We start from the raw sequence: 13,073 nt of genomic DNA, 5'->3' as shown, positions 1-13,073 counted from the left end.
AGACCTGCATTCTCTTTCCTCTGCATCTTATTTGATGATTTTGTATAAACATTTATTTGTAATATCTACTGCTGTATTTCTTCCTACCTTTGAGCATAAATTTACTGATGGTAAAACTGAATGTAATTTTTGAAAGAATTTAGGTTGTGAACTACACCTCTCCCATCTCAAAGGCACATTTTTGTAACATCCCATGCAAATAATACAGCTTTAAAATGTCTTGTAAATATACTTTGGACAAAAAGATAGGTTGTATTCCTGATGCCTGGAGTAGTGTCTTATTCCATGGGTCAGGCCACAAAATCTACCAGGCACTGAAGAGTTTGTAATTACTGAACATAAGTAAGATTGGTAAAATGGAGTCCATAATCATTCTATAACTGTGAACAGCAGATCAAAGTTTTATGTAGTATTCAAAGATCTGTGCCTGGAAATGAGAGAATTAGGTGTAAGATTACAATATGATATTGCCAAGTGTACTGGCTGAAACCTACCCTCTGACAGCTTGAAAGACAGCCTTATAAGTTACACTATTTATCCACTGAACTACATAGATCCTGTGAGAGTTTGTGTGATAGATGGATGCTTTCAGGGCAGCGTAATTGTTTAATCCTCTTTTGATCTTACACTTGGTAGCACTTGTCAGCTGCCAGACTTCTGGATTCCATCCATTGGTTTTCCCTTATTAGAGTGAAGTAGAAAATTCCTAAAGAAATACAAATTTGACCCAAAATATATATGTATATATAAAATGGCATGTCTTGTATCAAGCAGAAGAGCTGCAACTAACTGAAAAATATATGGACCACAGCAAGTATGAAAGTGAAATTTTTGGAAAATAGTGATACATTACTTTTGTTTAAGAAAAGCTTTGTGTTCTCTGCACTGGATATTACACAGAGGCTGAGATAATGCCAGCAATCGGACCATTCAAACTGGAAAATTTCTGGCCATCGCTCTAAGCAGCAGGATTAGTCTTAGTGGCAGTCTCTGTGCCAGTATTTTTATACAATTTTTTTCTGATAATTTTTCCGTTTTCTTTAAACCTTTTCTGTCTTATCCTCCCCTGTGTAAACCTGCACCTGTTCAAAGTGCCCTTTTTGAGTTTATGCTTCATGATGGACAGTTGATCAGGGTGCTGCCTGTCAGCTAAGTCTCATGACTGCAAAGCATCACCATGTAGCCTTTTACCAAACCAGCTGGTAAAAGTACACTTTCATTATTGTGTATTAAATTATTTTTACACACGGTGCCTGATTCTGCATTAGGCAACTACTTAATTCAGTACAGAATTGGATCCGTTACATTAGTTGTCTGTGAATTAACCTTTGTAATGGGACTGAGTTTTCTAGCCAAAATGTAGCAACATTTTCAGCCACGAACACAGTTCTGAGGTTGGATGGGACTTGAATTCATTGCCAAAGAAAAATAACAACGATTATAATATATTATTTATTAGCACTAGTTACAGCAGGGGCACTCTGTGGAGAAGCTGGAGGTATAAATCAGAGTTGCTAATATGGTTCTTGGGTGTGTCGGGCAGTAAAGGTTTCATTCTCTTACTGATCCACAGGGATGGAAAAAGGGAGTACTTAGACAACCATTATGTATCTAATTGCGCTGTGGTTTTCGGGGGTGAACAATAACACAGTAGCTTAAAATTTTTCATTGTAACACAAAAGGCCAAACTTTAAACTCTTCATTCAGGTTACTGGGAGTGTTGGTTTCCCTCAGCATGCTGGACTAGGCCTGTGTTTTAGATGGAGCTAGAAAACTTATTTTAATTGCTATATGCCAACACCTTTTGATCTCTCTTCCAGACAAAAATATACAATAAAATTATGCAGCTTTCAACCTCTAACATGTCTATGGGGGAGATGACTGCAGGCCAGATCTGTAACCTGGTTGCCATAGACACAAATCAGCTGATGTGGTTCTTTTTCCTCTGCCCTAACCTTTGGGCTATGCCAGTACAGGTAAGGAGACTGAATGTGCCTTTGCTATTAATGTGCAGTGTAGTGATTGATGATTGCTTATGAATTTTATGAAAGTAGAGATATTAAAGAAGTTAAAGAATAATTTGAAATAAGATTTCAAGCTATTAATATCTAGAAACACTGTAGGTAATATATTTCACATCCGTGACAGGACTCTAGGTATTTAGGATTGCATTAGGATCTTGACTGCTGCCATACATGCTTTGCATTTGTAACAAGAATTTATAGGGTACAGCAGATTATGTTATTCCAGTGCATTCATTTATTGTATCAGTGGAGTTAACTAGAATGTATTGCAATTATTTGTCTTCTGAATCCCAGCAGAAGCACAAGAAGCAGCGGCTTATTCAAAAATATGATCGCTTAGAGATGATCCTTTGGACATTCCTTAAAATACCACTGCCTCATGTATGACAAAATCTAGTGTACAAAATTCCACAGATTCATTTGTTATATGAAGTAGTTTTGCTACTTTATCCTCTCTGGTGTCTTTGTCCTCCTGTCTCTAAATACCAGTCATCCCTTCAATCTCCTTTCCCACATGCATGACACAGGGCAGATCACCGTTCAGTCGCCTGTGACTCCTGGTTCCACATCCTGTAGCCTCATAGCATGTGTAATGCCCAATGAAATACAACTGTGTCTTTTCAAGCCTTTAAGATGAGGAAAATAGAGTCCCATCTCCGTGGGTACTTTCATGATTGCTTTAAATTAATATAAACCCGTTTTCTTACTGAAACAGGAGTTTGTATGTGACATCCAACATGGAAACGTGATATTTTTACCTCCTTCATTGGTCCAGCTCTATAGATTGTGCATTGTGTCACATAAGTTTGTGGAGCTACTGAAAAACTAATCTGATGAAAACTAGTCTTTTTTTCAGTGGGGTGGTATTCTTCTGAGTCTGTGAAGTGGTCAGCCTCACTGGATGGCCATGTGATTAAGTTTATGCTAATAAAAGAGTAGAGCAGACACAGAGTTGTAGGAGGTCAGAGTGATCTCAGTACAACCTTGGATCATTTTTTCAAAGTTCATGTTTACTGAAACAGTGGAAAAGTGCAAATTACTGGACGAGCCAGTACTTAAACCATAGCAACCTCCTGCACTTCAATTTAGGAATTTCCTGAGAAAACTGACAGTAAAGCACATAGTTTCATCTGATATTAATATAGTACTCAGCAATTCTTTCTGTTTTCTTCCAGCTATTCGGTGTATTTTTGTTGAGAGTGCTTCAATGCTAAAAGTAAATACAAACAAAAGAGGCAACAGAGTTTAAATTCACTCAGTATTTTCTAAAAGTATCATTTAATTTCAAAAACATGATGAAAACTCCATTGTATTCATGTCACAAAGATGGTCTGGTTCCAGCACTACGCAGATGCTGGTTTGGCTCGTGTGGAAGTCAGAAACCTGTCAATAATTGACCCAGCAACTTTGCATTTTGAGTTGCCTGCTCCTGGCCAAAAATGTAATAATTTTCATGAGACTTTATATGGACTGCAACTGGCAGTTCATATTTCCAGTCAGTTTCTAACATGGCTTTAGGAGTGTTGCTTAGGAGTTCCTGTGTCCATCAACATCTGATATTAGTGATTTTCTTCTATAAGATGTTGAACATATACATTGAAAAGTTGGGGATGGGGAAGAAAAGCCACCTATTCAGGTGATTATATAAATGATATGAATGTCCTTCAAGAGTAAGGCACCATCAGGAGATCTGGATTCTTTTCTGACAATAAAGATACATACTAGAATTGAGCTGTATATAGCTATACCTGTTAAAATATTAAGATTTAAAATTATTGTATTCATATTTATACAGGTCATAGTGTGGCTGCATTCATATAGTATAAATGCATTGATCTCATTCTTGTGCAGGAGTAGCTGCATTGGGGTATATACCAGCTTTCCTGGTCTACTCTGGAGAGGCTTAGATGCCAATTAAAAACATTTTATTTTCTAGATTTAGAAAAGGGATGAATATAGCATTATAGCATTATTATAACATTATTTTAAAGTGGGGGGAAAAAAGCAATCAAGGGACTTGTGCTAATATTGATTTCTAATTGCAAAAGAGAAGACAACTATAATGAAAAGAAACTGATATGAAATATCATATGAAGTATGGTTACAGGTTGGCAGTTTGTTAGTGATTGGATATCAGGGTATTTTTTATCCATTTACTGGAAGTACCCTGCAGTAAGAAGTCAGCGATTGTATACTGCTAATGATATTGCTGAAAGAGCTATGAGGCCTTAAGAAGATTCCACCCCTTTAATAATAACATTTAGGGTCCAGTTATCCCCCAGGCTTAGTCTCTGTTGTACGTCTGTTAGTAAAACAGGCTATGTAGGAGGTACCAATTTCATGTATGTTTTTTGTAAAACCACTCTGGCAGCTCAGTGTAGCGAGAGCTTTAGTGCAACTGAGAATTAAGCTGATTTCATGGCAAATTCTGTAACATCTTGCTCTAATGTGCCACAAGTCACGGACTCCTAAAGATTTCCTGACAGTCTTCTGAAAATATGATTATATTTGCATTAAAATTCACCCTGCAAAGCTCCTTAGCAGATCAGGACTATCAATGTCAAAGCATGCTCCTGTTTTGTGGGTGGTGCACACATTGCAAGGCACAAATCAATGAGTCATGGTGGTCACAAAGGTTTCTCCAAAACGTGTTTCCGCAACACTCATTCAATACCTTGTTTTGTGAGGCAGTGAAAGCAATTACTTGGATGCTCGAGAGATGGCTAATAAAAAGTCGAACAAGCTTCATTATTATTTAAAACAGGTTTTTAATTGTTTTGTAGCTCTTAACCTAACAATCAGCATTTCAGCATCTGCTGTGGATTTTGTAATTATCCTTGACTTAGAAGACCTCGCCATTCATAACAAGTTAGGATTTCTATACAGTCTAGATAATTTGAGCCCCATCTTTGCTCCGACTGGAGTCAATAGGAGCTTTATCATTGCCTTAAGTTACTGTTTGAAGGCCATTGAAATCCATGAAAAGAGGCCTGGGGATGCCCATTAATTGAAAGCTGCCCTCAGTAGGCTTGGCTCAAACCCTGGGAGCAAAATGAGGCCCTATAAAGGCTTTCCCCCGCCTCCATTTTATAAACACCCTTGTTTGATTTCATTGTGATTATTTAAAAATCCTGTATTCTCATATCTCTGGTTCATTGGCAGGGATAGCTTACAGTTGTAATGAAAGGATGTTTGTCTCTTTCAAAACTGGCCACAAAGCAGTTTCTGGCTGAAGGTATTTGCTATCTCCAATAAATAATCAAGACAAAATACCCAGAGCTATTGCTGAGTTTCTTGCTCGTGATATATATCTCTGGTAGGTAAGAGCTTTGGGATTTTAATGAAAGGGAAGCAAAGTGTTTCATTACACAGTTTTTTTTAAAAAAAAATATCATTACCTTCTCAGAAATATTAATGAGAGTCTTCCCATCTGCCAGATACTGTCTTCCCGCAGTTCAGATATTATCTACATACAGTTTATTCTTGACTGTGTAGTACACTGTACGATAAATATAGAATTACTTGCAATAATGCTTATAGATTTCAGCACTTTTCAGATACAAGTATTCACATACTTAATTTAAGAATATATATTTTTGTCTCATACATGATGAATATATTTTAAGTTTGCCCTTATCGCTATAGAAAGAAGATGAAAATGGGATCCTTTTTAATCTGTTGAAAACAATTTTTATTGCAAAGACTGACTCTTTCAATAGCCAGGATGGGGAAAAAAAAAATAACAGCTGTGAGTTAGCGACTCCCTCAGGATCCAATAGCTAAAATAGCTTTCCCCTTGTCTATGTGAGAAGCTGAGGCTCTGTTTCTAGAACCAGCCAGTCCCGTAATGTCCTTGACAATCAACAAGCGGTGAGGGAAAGCAGGGGGTCAGTGATCTGAACATCTCTTAACTCTGCACTGTTCAGTGCTTTCCTGTATTTTGAGTGCCTAGATTGTCTGCCCAAGAAAAAGGAGTTGGGAATGAATATAGTGATCTGTAAAGACCAAGACCATTTCATGTTTTGGAGGGGAGCTCTGCCAGGGCTATCTGGCCTTGCATTTTTCCTTTGGCTTCGTACACTCATGGATTTCCTGACTTCAGGAATTAAGGATTTAAGCAGATTGCTCACTTACTCGTCACTAAAGATTTTTAATTTACAATTTGACCTTTGCTCTTACTAGATTTGTGGTTGTATATACAGTAGGACTTTACTTTCATATTACTGCATGTTTCCTAAGTAAATACTGTGACTCATTTCAAGAGTCACATTTTAGATTAGTTCATCTGCAGAGAGGCATCAAAGGATTGTTAAGAAAAAAAAAAAAGCTCTATTTTCTCTCAGTGTGCCTTAAATTCATGAAAATGTCAAGATGGAAATGTGGAATCTAAGGACTCTGGTTCTGTTTGCATTTTTTTTTTCATGGAATCACCCAGTTCCCATAAATTTATGTGGGAATGGATATGCTGATGACTACTGAGCTTTGAAGTGATGGAAGATAGTGCTTCTGTGAGGGTTACGAGAGTATGCAGACACGCAATTATAGCAAGAATAGTAGATAATGCTTTAAGGAGATTTCCTTTTTTTTTTTTTTAAATTAAGGGAAACGATGTATGAAATTAACTTTCTATTACTATGTCTTCTGATTTAATTTATCAGCTTATACTGATAAATATATAGAATGTTAGTGCTCCAGATTGTTCAGGAGTCAGTCATTAGAACAGTGGTAATTAACATTAGCTTGTATATCTTGTTTGCCTTTATTGAGCTGCTTACAGTATCCCTTTCCATCCAAACTGTGGCTCACTAGATTCTCATTTATGCAAAGACAAACCTTTTTTTCTTAAGTAGTTTCTCTAACCTTTTTTTAGTAGTCATCACTGATATGTTACTGTGCATCCTTAAAACAATTCCTTGCAAGTTTGTGTTAGAGTTTGTTTGAATTGGATGTTCTTAGTGATATGATTTATGATGTTCCTTTTTTATGTACTGGTCAGCAATAATGTCATGTTAACATTTAAAAGATCAGTTGTATTTTTAATAATATTTCATATTAGCTTCTATAGTAAGCAAAGAAGCATTACTTTTTTATGGAAGTCCCATGTTTTGTAGACTAGTGAGTTCTGATCAAACTGGGAGATGTAATTTCTTCCCTGGTGTAAAAATGCTTAAATGTCAAAGAGGAAAAAAACAAACAAACAAACAATCGTAAGTCAAAGAAAAGGCATGCTACGTCATCTGCCCAGTGGGGAAAAATATTTAATAGTGACTGTAAAAGGAATATCTCAATGTGTTACTTGGATGTATATTTTAAAATAACTTTTAAATTTTATTTAAAGTGTTTTTCATAAATGTATTTTTAAGTAAAGTTATTTTAAATAGCTGTGGGAGTTATAGAAGAAATGCAAATCTGTACAGCCTTCTACTGTTTGTAATGGGGAGTCCATGTAATGGAAATACACAGAACCCACAAGCTGGGGAGGAACACTAGGTGGATGTATTTGGTCCTCTGACAGAATATCCTGACTGATCAAACTCCACTATGTCAGCGATGCAGAACATACGACGTTTGGGGGTAGGGTTAGCTGCAGTGGCTGTTGGTTTTGAACGTGCTGTCCAGTTACCCTGCGATTGGTCTTTGTGGTGCATACACAAAGTGAAGCCCTCCCAAGCCTTCCCCTCCCTTTCTTTTCTCCCAACAGATAATTGTAGGAGTTCTTCTGCTCTACTACCTTCTTGGAATCAGTGCCTTAATTGGAGCAGCAGTAATCATAGTCCTTGCACCTGTTCAGTACTTTGTAGCAACAAAACTCTCACAGGCCCAGAGAAGCACATTGGTAAGTGTCTTCAAACTCATATGTGGTATAAATATCATCTTTGGTAATTATGCATTGGTGTGTGTTTGAAATTACAAAGCTAACCATGAACATTGACCAAGAACTGATTCACAAACATTTTGTAATGTTCAAGAATGTAAAGTTCAAGAATGTGAAAACATGATAAGTGTAAGCAGTGAAAAAGCAGGGTTTCGGGTTTATATTTTTCAACAAGCATGTGTTTCCCTAAGAGCAATAGTAAATGGTTAGTAATCATTGACAGAAATGAATGAATTGTGCAGCGCAAGCTGTCCAAGGGGAAAGGAACTAGGAATGCTATGTCCAAACTCAGACCCCAGATACATGTGGAAATCTATCAAACTGATTTATTTAAATAACCTCTGGGCAGTCCTAACTCCCACAGCATGCTCCTCACCTTGGGAGCTTACAGGTCTGCTAAGTCACGAGCCGTTCCTTGATCCCTCACTTGGCTTGTTCTATAGTTTGAATCGCTTGCATCACCGCCGAGAAAGTTACCTTGGTTCATAGTAATCACCGTGCTCTGAACCTTATCCCCGCATGAACCTGTAAGGGGACCCAGACAGCTTGCTGAAATCTCTTCCGCCACAAATCATGGGTGGTAATGAGAGGTATTTGTGCACATTCCTGTGTAAAAGTAGTGCCTCCACAACAGTATACACCATTCTAGAAATGTAGACAGCATTCATCCCTGTAGCATCCAAGCAGACATTTAGCATCACCTAGAAATTCCTGCAGATGGGAGCAGTGTGTTTTGTGCTAGAAATGTCTCCACTGTGCAGCATAGTGCGGTACAAAGATCCTTGAGCTGGCCTGAAAACTGGAAGCAGCATAACATCCAGTTATGCTTTACTGGGAGTATGACTTTACCAGTGTATTGTTGCCCCCGAGCCAGCTGGCCCTGCTCAGAGCCAAGGTTCCCTACTGGATCGCAGCTTCTTGCTAATGTGGCCTTGCTGCTTTGAAGCCTGCCATCGATGTTTCCATATCATGTTGACTGGGAAGAGCGGTGTGCCCGGTCATAGCTTGTCTGCACGTTCTGATCTCCTCTGTACGTTGTCAGTGTGCCTGATGAGAGTGCTGCCAGTGTGCTGGGCAGTAGACGTCACGAGAGGCTGCCTCGCAAGTGATCGGAAAGCTGACAGCAGCGTAAAATTTTCAGTACAAGCTATATGATTTAGAAGTGCAAACCAACTGCCTGTTCACTTGAGCTCTAGGGAAGCTCGCTTTTGTGAAAAACAGTAACAAACCATCTGAATGGACAGAACTAGTAAAGTATACCTGACTGATTACAAGGGGCTGCATAAATTTTTTGTGTGATCCTTATGTTTACGGGACAGCTGCTTTAATTACACTCTTTAAGTAAATACATATGTAAATGTTGCAGGAGTACTCCAATGAGAGACTGAAGAAGACAAATGAGATGCTTCGGGGCATTAAGCTCCTTAAACTCTATGCTTGGGAACACATCTTTCACAGCAGCGTAGAGGAAACGAGACAAAAAGAAATGACTAGCCTCAAGTCTTTTGCCCTCTATACCTCCATATCCAGTAAGTCTCTTCTTTCATCCTAATCCACTGCTCAGCTGAAGTGCTGCTGCATTATTAGCTACTAATGAGTTTACCATTTCTCTGTTGAGATTGTTTCAGTTGCTTTAGGCTCTGATCCGTACTCCTCACTTTCCTTTTAGTCAGACTTTCCATTTAATTCAGTAGAATTTTGCCCGTATGGGAAATACGCTTAAAAGAGAAAGTTAAGCATTAGCTTTTCTGGAGAAAAGTGTTTCACAGGCTGCTTTCAGCCAGCAATATTCTCCTCTATAACATTGCATTCAGGAAGAAGCCTTTGTTGGTGGTTCTTTTTCTTTTCCTCCTGCATTTTGCACCATACAGTATATCATAAGATGTGACAGGAATTGTCTTTGCATTGAAGCTACAACAGATGGTACTTCCTTATTCAAAATTTGGATTTCTTATTAAAAAAAGAAGGATTCTTAAGAGCATTTCTATATCCTAAAAAGGTAAAATATGACAATCCTGGCAATGTCATCATTCCATATCCAGATTCTTTTGTCTCATGTTATCTTTCAAGCTGCTTTAAGGCATTTATCATACTTTTTAAAAGACCTAGGGCCAATTGAACTCTGTATTTGAGGAGATAATATGCAGATAATATGCAACACCTGTATAATTGCTACTGTAGTACTTTAGAAATAATTAGTAAAGTCATATCGAAGAACACTGTTTGTATAATCTGTAAGATATTAATGAAATGGAAATTTTTAGTGAGAAGTATTCAAATGCCACAAGCTATCTGTATAAATACCTTCTAGACTAATAAGGAAGGCTACTCCTTAGGAAAATAACTTCCAGTCTGGTTAGTATTATTTGATTTCATTCACCCAAGAGGCATGCAGCTGACTTTCTTCCTGCCAAATTATCATATAGGAAATGTGCTCTGAGGGAAAGATCCTGATCCCACTGAATTTAACTGACATTAAGTGAAGGTTTTCATTGACTTCTGAGACCAGAATTTCTCTCTGGGGATCCTGAGCAATCTGTGCATGGAGAGTAGTTTCCATTTTGACATAAAACAGAATTTAGCTGGAGTAGATTGTGTGTCCGGAAACTCCATCCTACACGCAGATCAACACAGATGGGCTCCCTTTGTTTGCATTGCTTCATGTGGCATTAAAATCTATTTATAGTCAGAGCCACAGGTTCAGCTACAGGACTGGAGGAGCTGTGGAGGCTTATTTGACTTTAAATCCTCACAGTATCATTTGTAACAGCTACAAAAAGGTGCATTCATCCCAAGAGTACTGACTATTCTGGTAAGAAATGGTGACATAAATATGAAACCATATTATTAAAAACAATTCTAAATATGTACTGATGCTTCTTGAAACAATTTGCATTCTTCTTTGAATTACGTGTCATATTTACATTTATGTAAGACATGGCAGATCAGTTTCTCAGCTGGGGTAAACCAAGAGAACTCTTTTATATTGTTACTGCATATCATTTTGGCTTATAAAGAGATCCTGTAGTTTCAGCCTGGGAGTTCCTTACGCACTCTGTCTTTAGCAGAAATTACACTGATCTTTGCAAAGTTGCACTTTAGCAGACTACATAGGGAACATAATATAGGAGAATTTGCTGGTTTTCTTACTATAAGTATAAATAGAATGTCAGGCATAATCAGCACAAAGTGTGTTTGCTAATATTGTAGTGAACTTATGATTTCATATTTTAAGAAAAAAAAAAAGAGTGAAAAAGGCAGATGACAGCCAAGACTATGGATTATTGATTGATAGGAAGGCAGACACTTCCTAGAACAAAAAGAAAGCAGAAATGAAGATTATTTTTTTTATATATACTTTTTTTAATGTACAGTGTTGAATAGACTCTGGAATACTTTTCCAAGTATACCAAGCTATTAACATGAATGAAGGAATGTGGTGGGAGCTACTTCTAGTCATGAGGAATAGATTTGCATTGGATTACAGTAAATATACGTACAAGGTTTGGGGTAGTGTTGGCTAGACCACAAGAAAATTCCATTTCAAGACCACATAGAAATTGGATCTCATCTGCCTCGCTCCTGTGCCTGGATCCAGTTTGTACATATATGGAATTGTTCATGTGTACTAAAAGAGCTATTATAGGCATTAGCTCTTCCTATAATTTTAATGAAATGTACCCACCATAATCAAAGCTGGGTTGCAAAGTTGGTAGTGACACCTTTTGAGTTTTGACAGTGAATTCTTTTAACTGTAGTAAAGAAGATTCCTATGTGATTTTTTTCATACCAATTAGTAAGATTATCCTATGTTTAGTTTTTCAGGATTTGGTATACACTATATACTCAGAAAAGGCAGAGAAAGAAAGGAATGTTTTTTCTATTTCTATGAATTTTTACCTAATCTGTCAGAAGCAAAGTAACTCCAGGCTTGCTCACAGGAAAAGAACAGTAGTTACTATCCTAAAATATTCAAAAATGACTGAAAACATGTTTCCCGGTTTTCAGTCTGCCTTTTTCCAGTAACAAAGTACTTTACACCAAGACACCAAAAGTCTTAGCTGCAAAAGAAACCAAAAGTCTTAGCTGCAAAGAAAGTTTGTTAGAAAACATTTTATTATTGTGGATGCTTGCATAATTGAAAAAAATAAAAATAAAAATAAAAAAATACTCAAATTCCAGTGGCTCAATAATGCCTTATGTGTTTGCTTGAAAGAAGAAGCTTGAAGTGAAGTCCTTAGATGTACTTTTGATCTCACAGAATAGCAAAATTCAGATCGACTTCTTGGGAGCCACCAAGTGATCCCAGCTGTCTTAACTGCAGTGGGCTTTGCCCATCCTACAGTATATTTAATCTGTGCAGCTTTATATGTGACGGGTATGACCTCATACTGTAGACAGCAGAAGAGCAGGCTCCATCTCCAAGAAGTTTATCAGCTTTGCTAGATTCCCCATCGGATTCATTCATAAAAGCAACTTCATGTACTGCAGCAGTCTCAAAGGCAAATTATAAATGCAAGGATTTAGTAGAATTAGGTAGTCCATAGTTGCAAACAGCAAGCTTCACTTTTTCAAAATTTCTATATCATAACTACCTCAAGTTTATACATACTGTGAAAACTGGGCAGGAAGTAGAATCATTAGGAGAAATGAGAGTCTGAATTGAAGCTGCTTTTTATTCCAACACAGAAAAGAACATTTTCCTCAGAATTTTTTTTTTTTTTTTTTCCCTAGGGTGAGGAGTAAAATAGGGATTTCTAGGCTTTGATACATATGCATCTTTCAAAGGCTAAGTTTTTATTTTGGAAATATATATACATATATACCTATATTTTCAAACACTCTCCTCTGTCAAGGAATTAGAGCTACATGAAATAACACAGCTATTTTATTTATGCTTGAATACAGAGTTTACAAGTATGGTATGGGATTCATTAAAGACCTTCTAAATGTAGGAAAAAGAAACATCTGACAGTATGTTAAGTTCTTCAGGGGGTTTATGCCCAGAAAAGGATGGCCGAATGGTTAACCAGAAGTACTTTTGGGTCAAATGCTGACGCTCTACTTCAGATAAAGTGACTGGGGAGTGTTTTTACTGTCTGAACATTGGCTGTACCTGGTAAGAGAAAAGATCAGGCATAGTTTAAACCAAAGAGAAGTTGCTAGCTCGCCTT

At 37.3% G+C, this 13,073-nt stretch overlaps 1 protein-coding gene across 1 annotated transcript in view; it reads left to right on the top strand.

Annotated features, from left to right (window-relative positions):
• ABCC8 (ATP binding cassette subfamily C member 8) overlaps positions 1 to 13,073 on the top strand; it is an 82,546-nt gene that overhangs the window by 21,446 nt on the left and 48,027 nt on the right. The window contains exons 8-10 of the mRNA XM_082484892.1: positions 1,821 to 1,976; positions 7,726 to 7,860; positions 9,266 to 9,428. Of these exons, the coding sequence (XP_082341018.1) occupies positions 1,821 to 1,976; positions 7,726 to 7,860; positions 9,266 to 9,428 (454 nt within the window). The remainder of the gene's footprint in view (positions 1 to 1,820; positions 1,977 to 7,725; positions 7,861 to 9,265; positions 9,429 to 13,073) is intronic.

The sequence above is a fragment of the Vanellus vanellus genome, assembly GCF_965231255.1.
Source record: "Vanellus vanellus genome assembly, chromosome: 6".
NCBI classification, from domain to species: Eukaryota; Metazoa; Chordata; class Aves; order Charadriiformes; family Charadriidae; genus Vanellus; species Vanellus vanellus.
The sequence above is the reverse complement of the archived record's forward strand: the minus strand, read 5'-3'. Positions and strand labels throughout refer to the sequence as shown.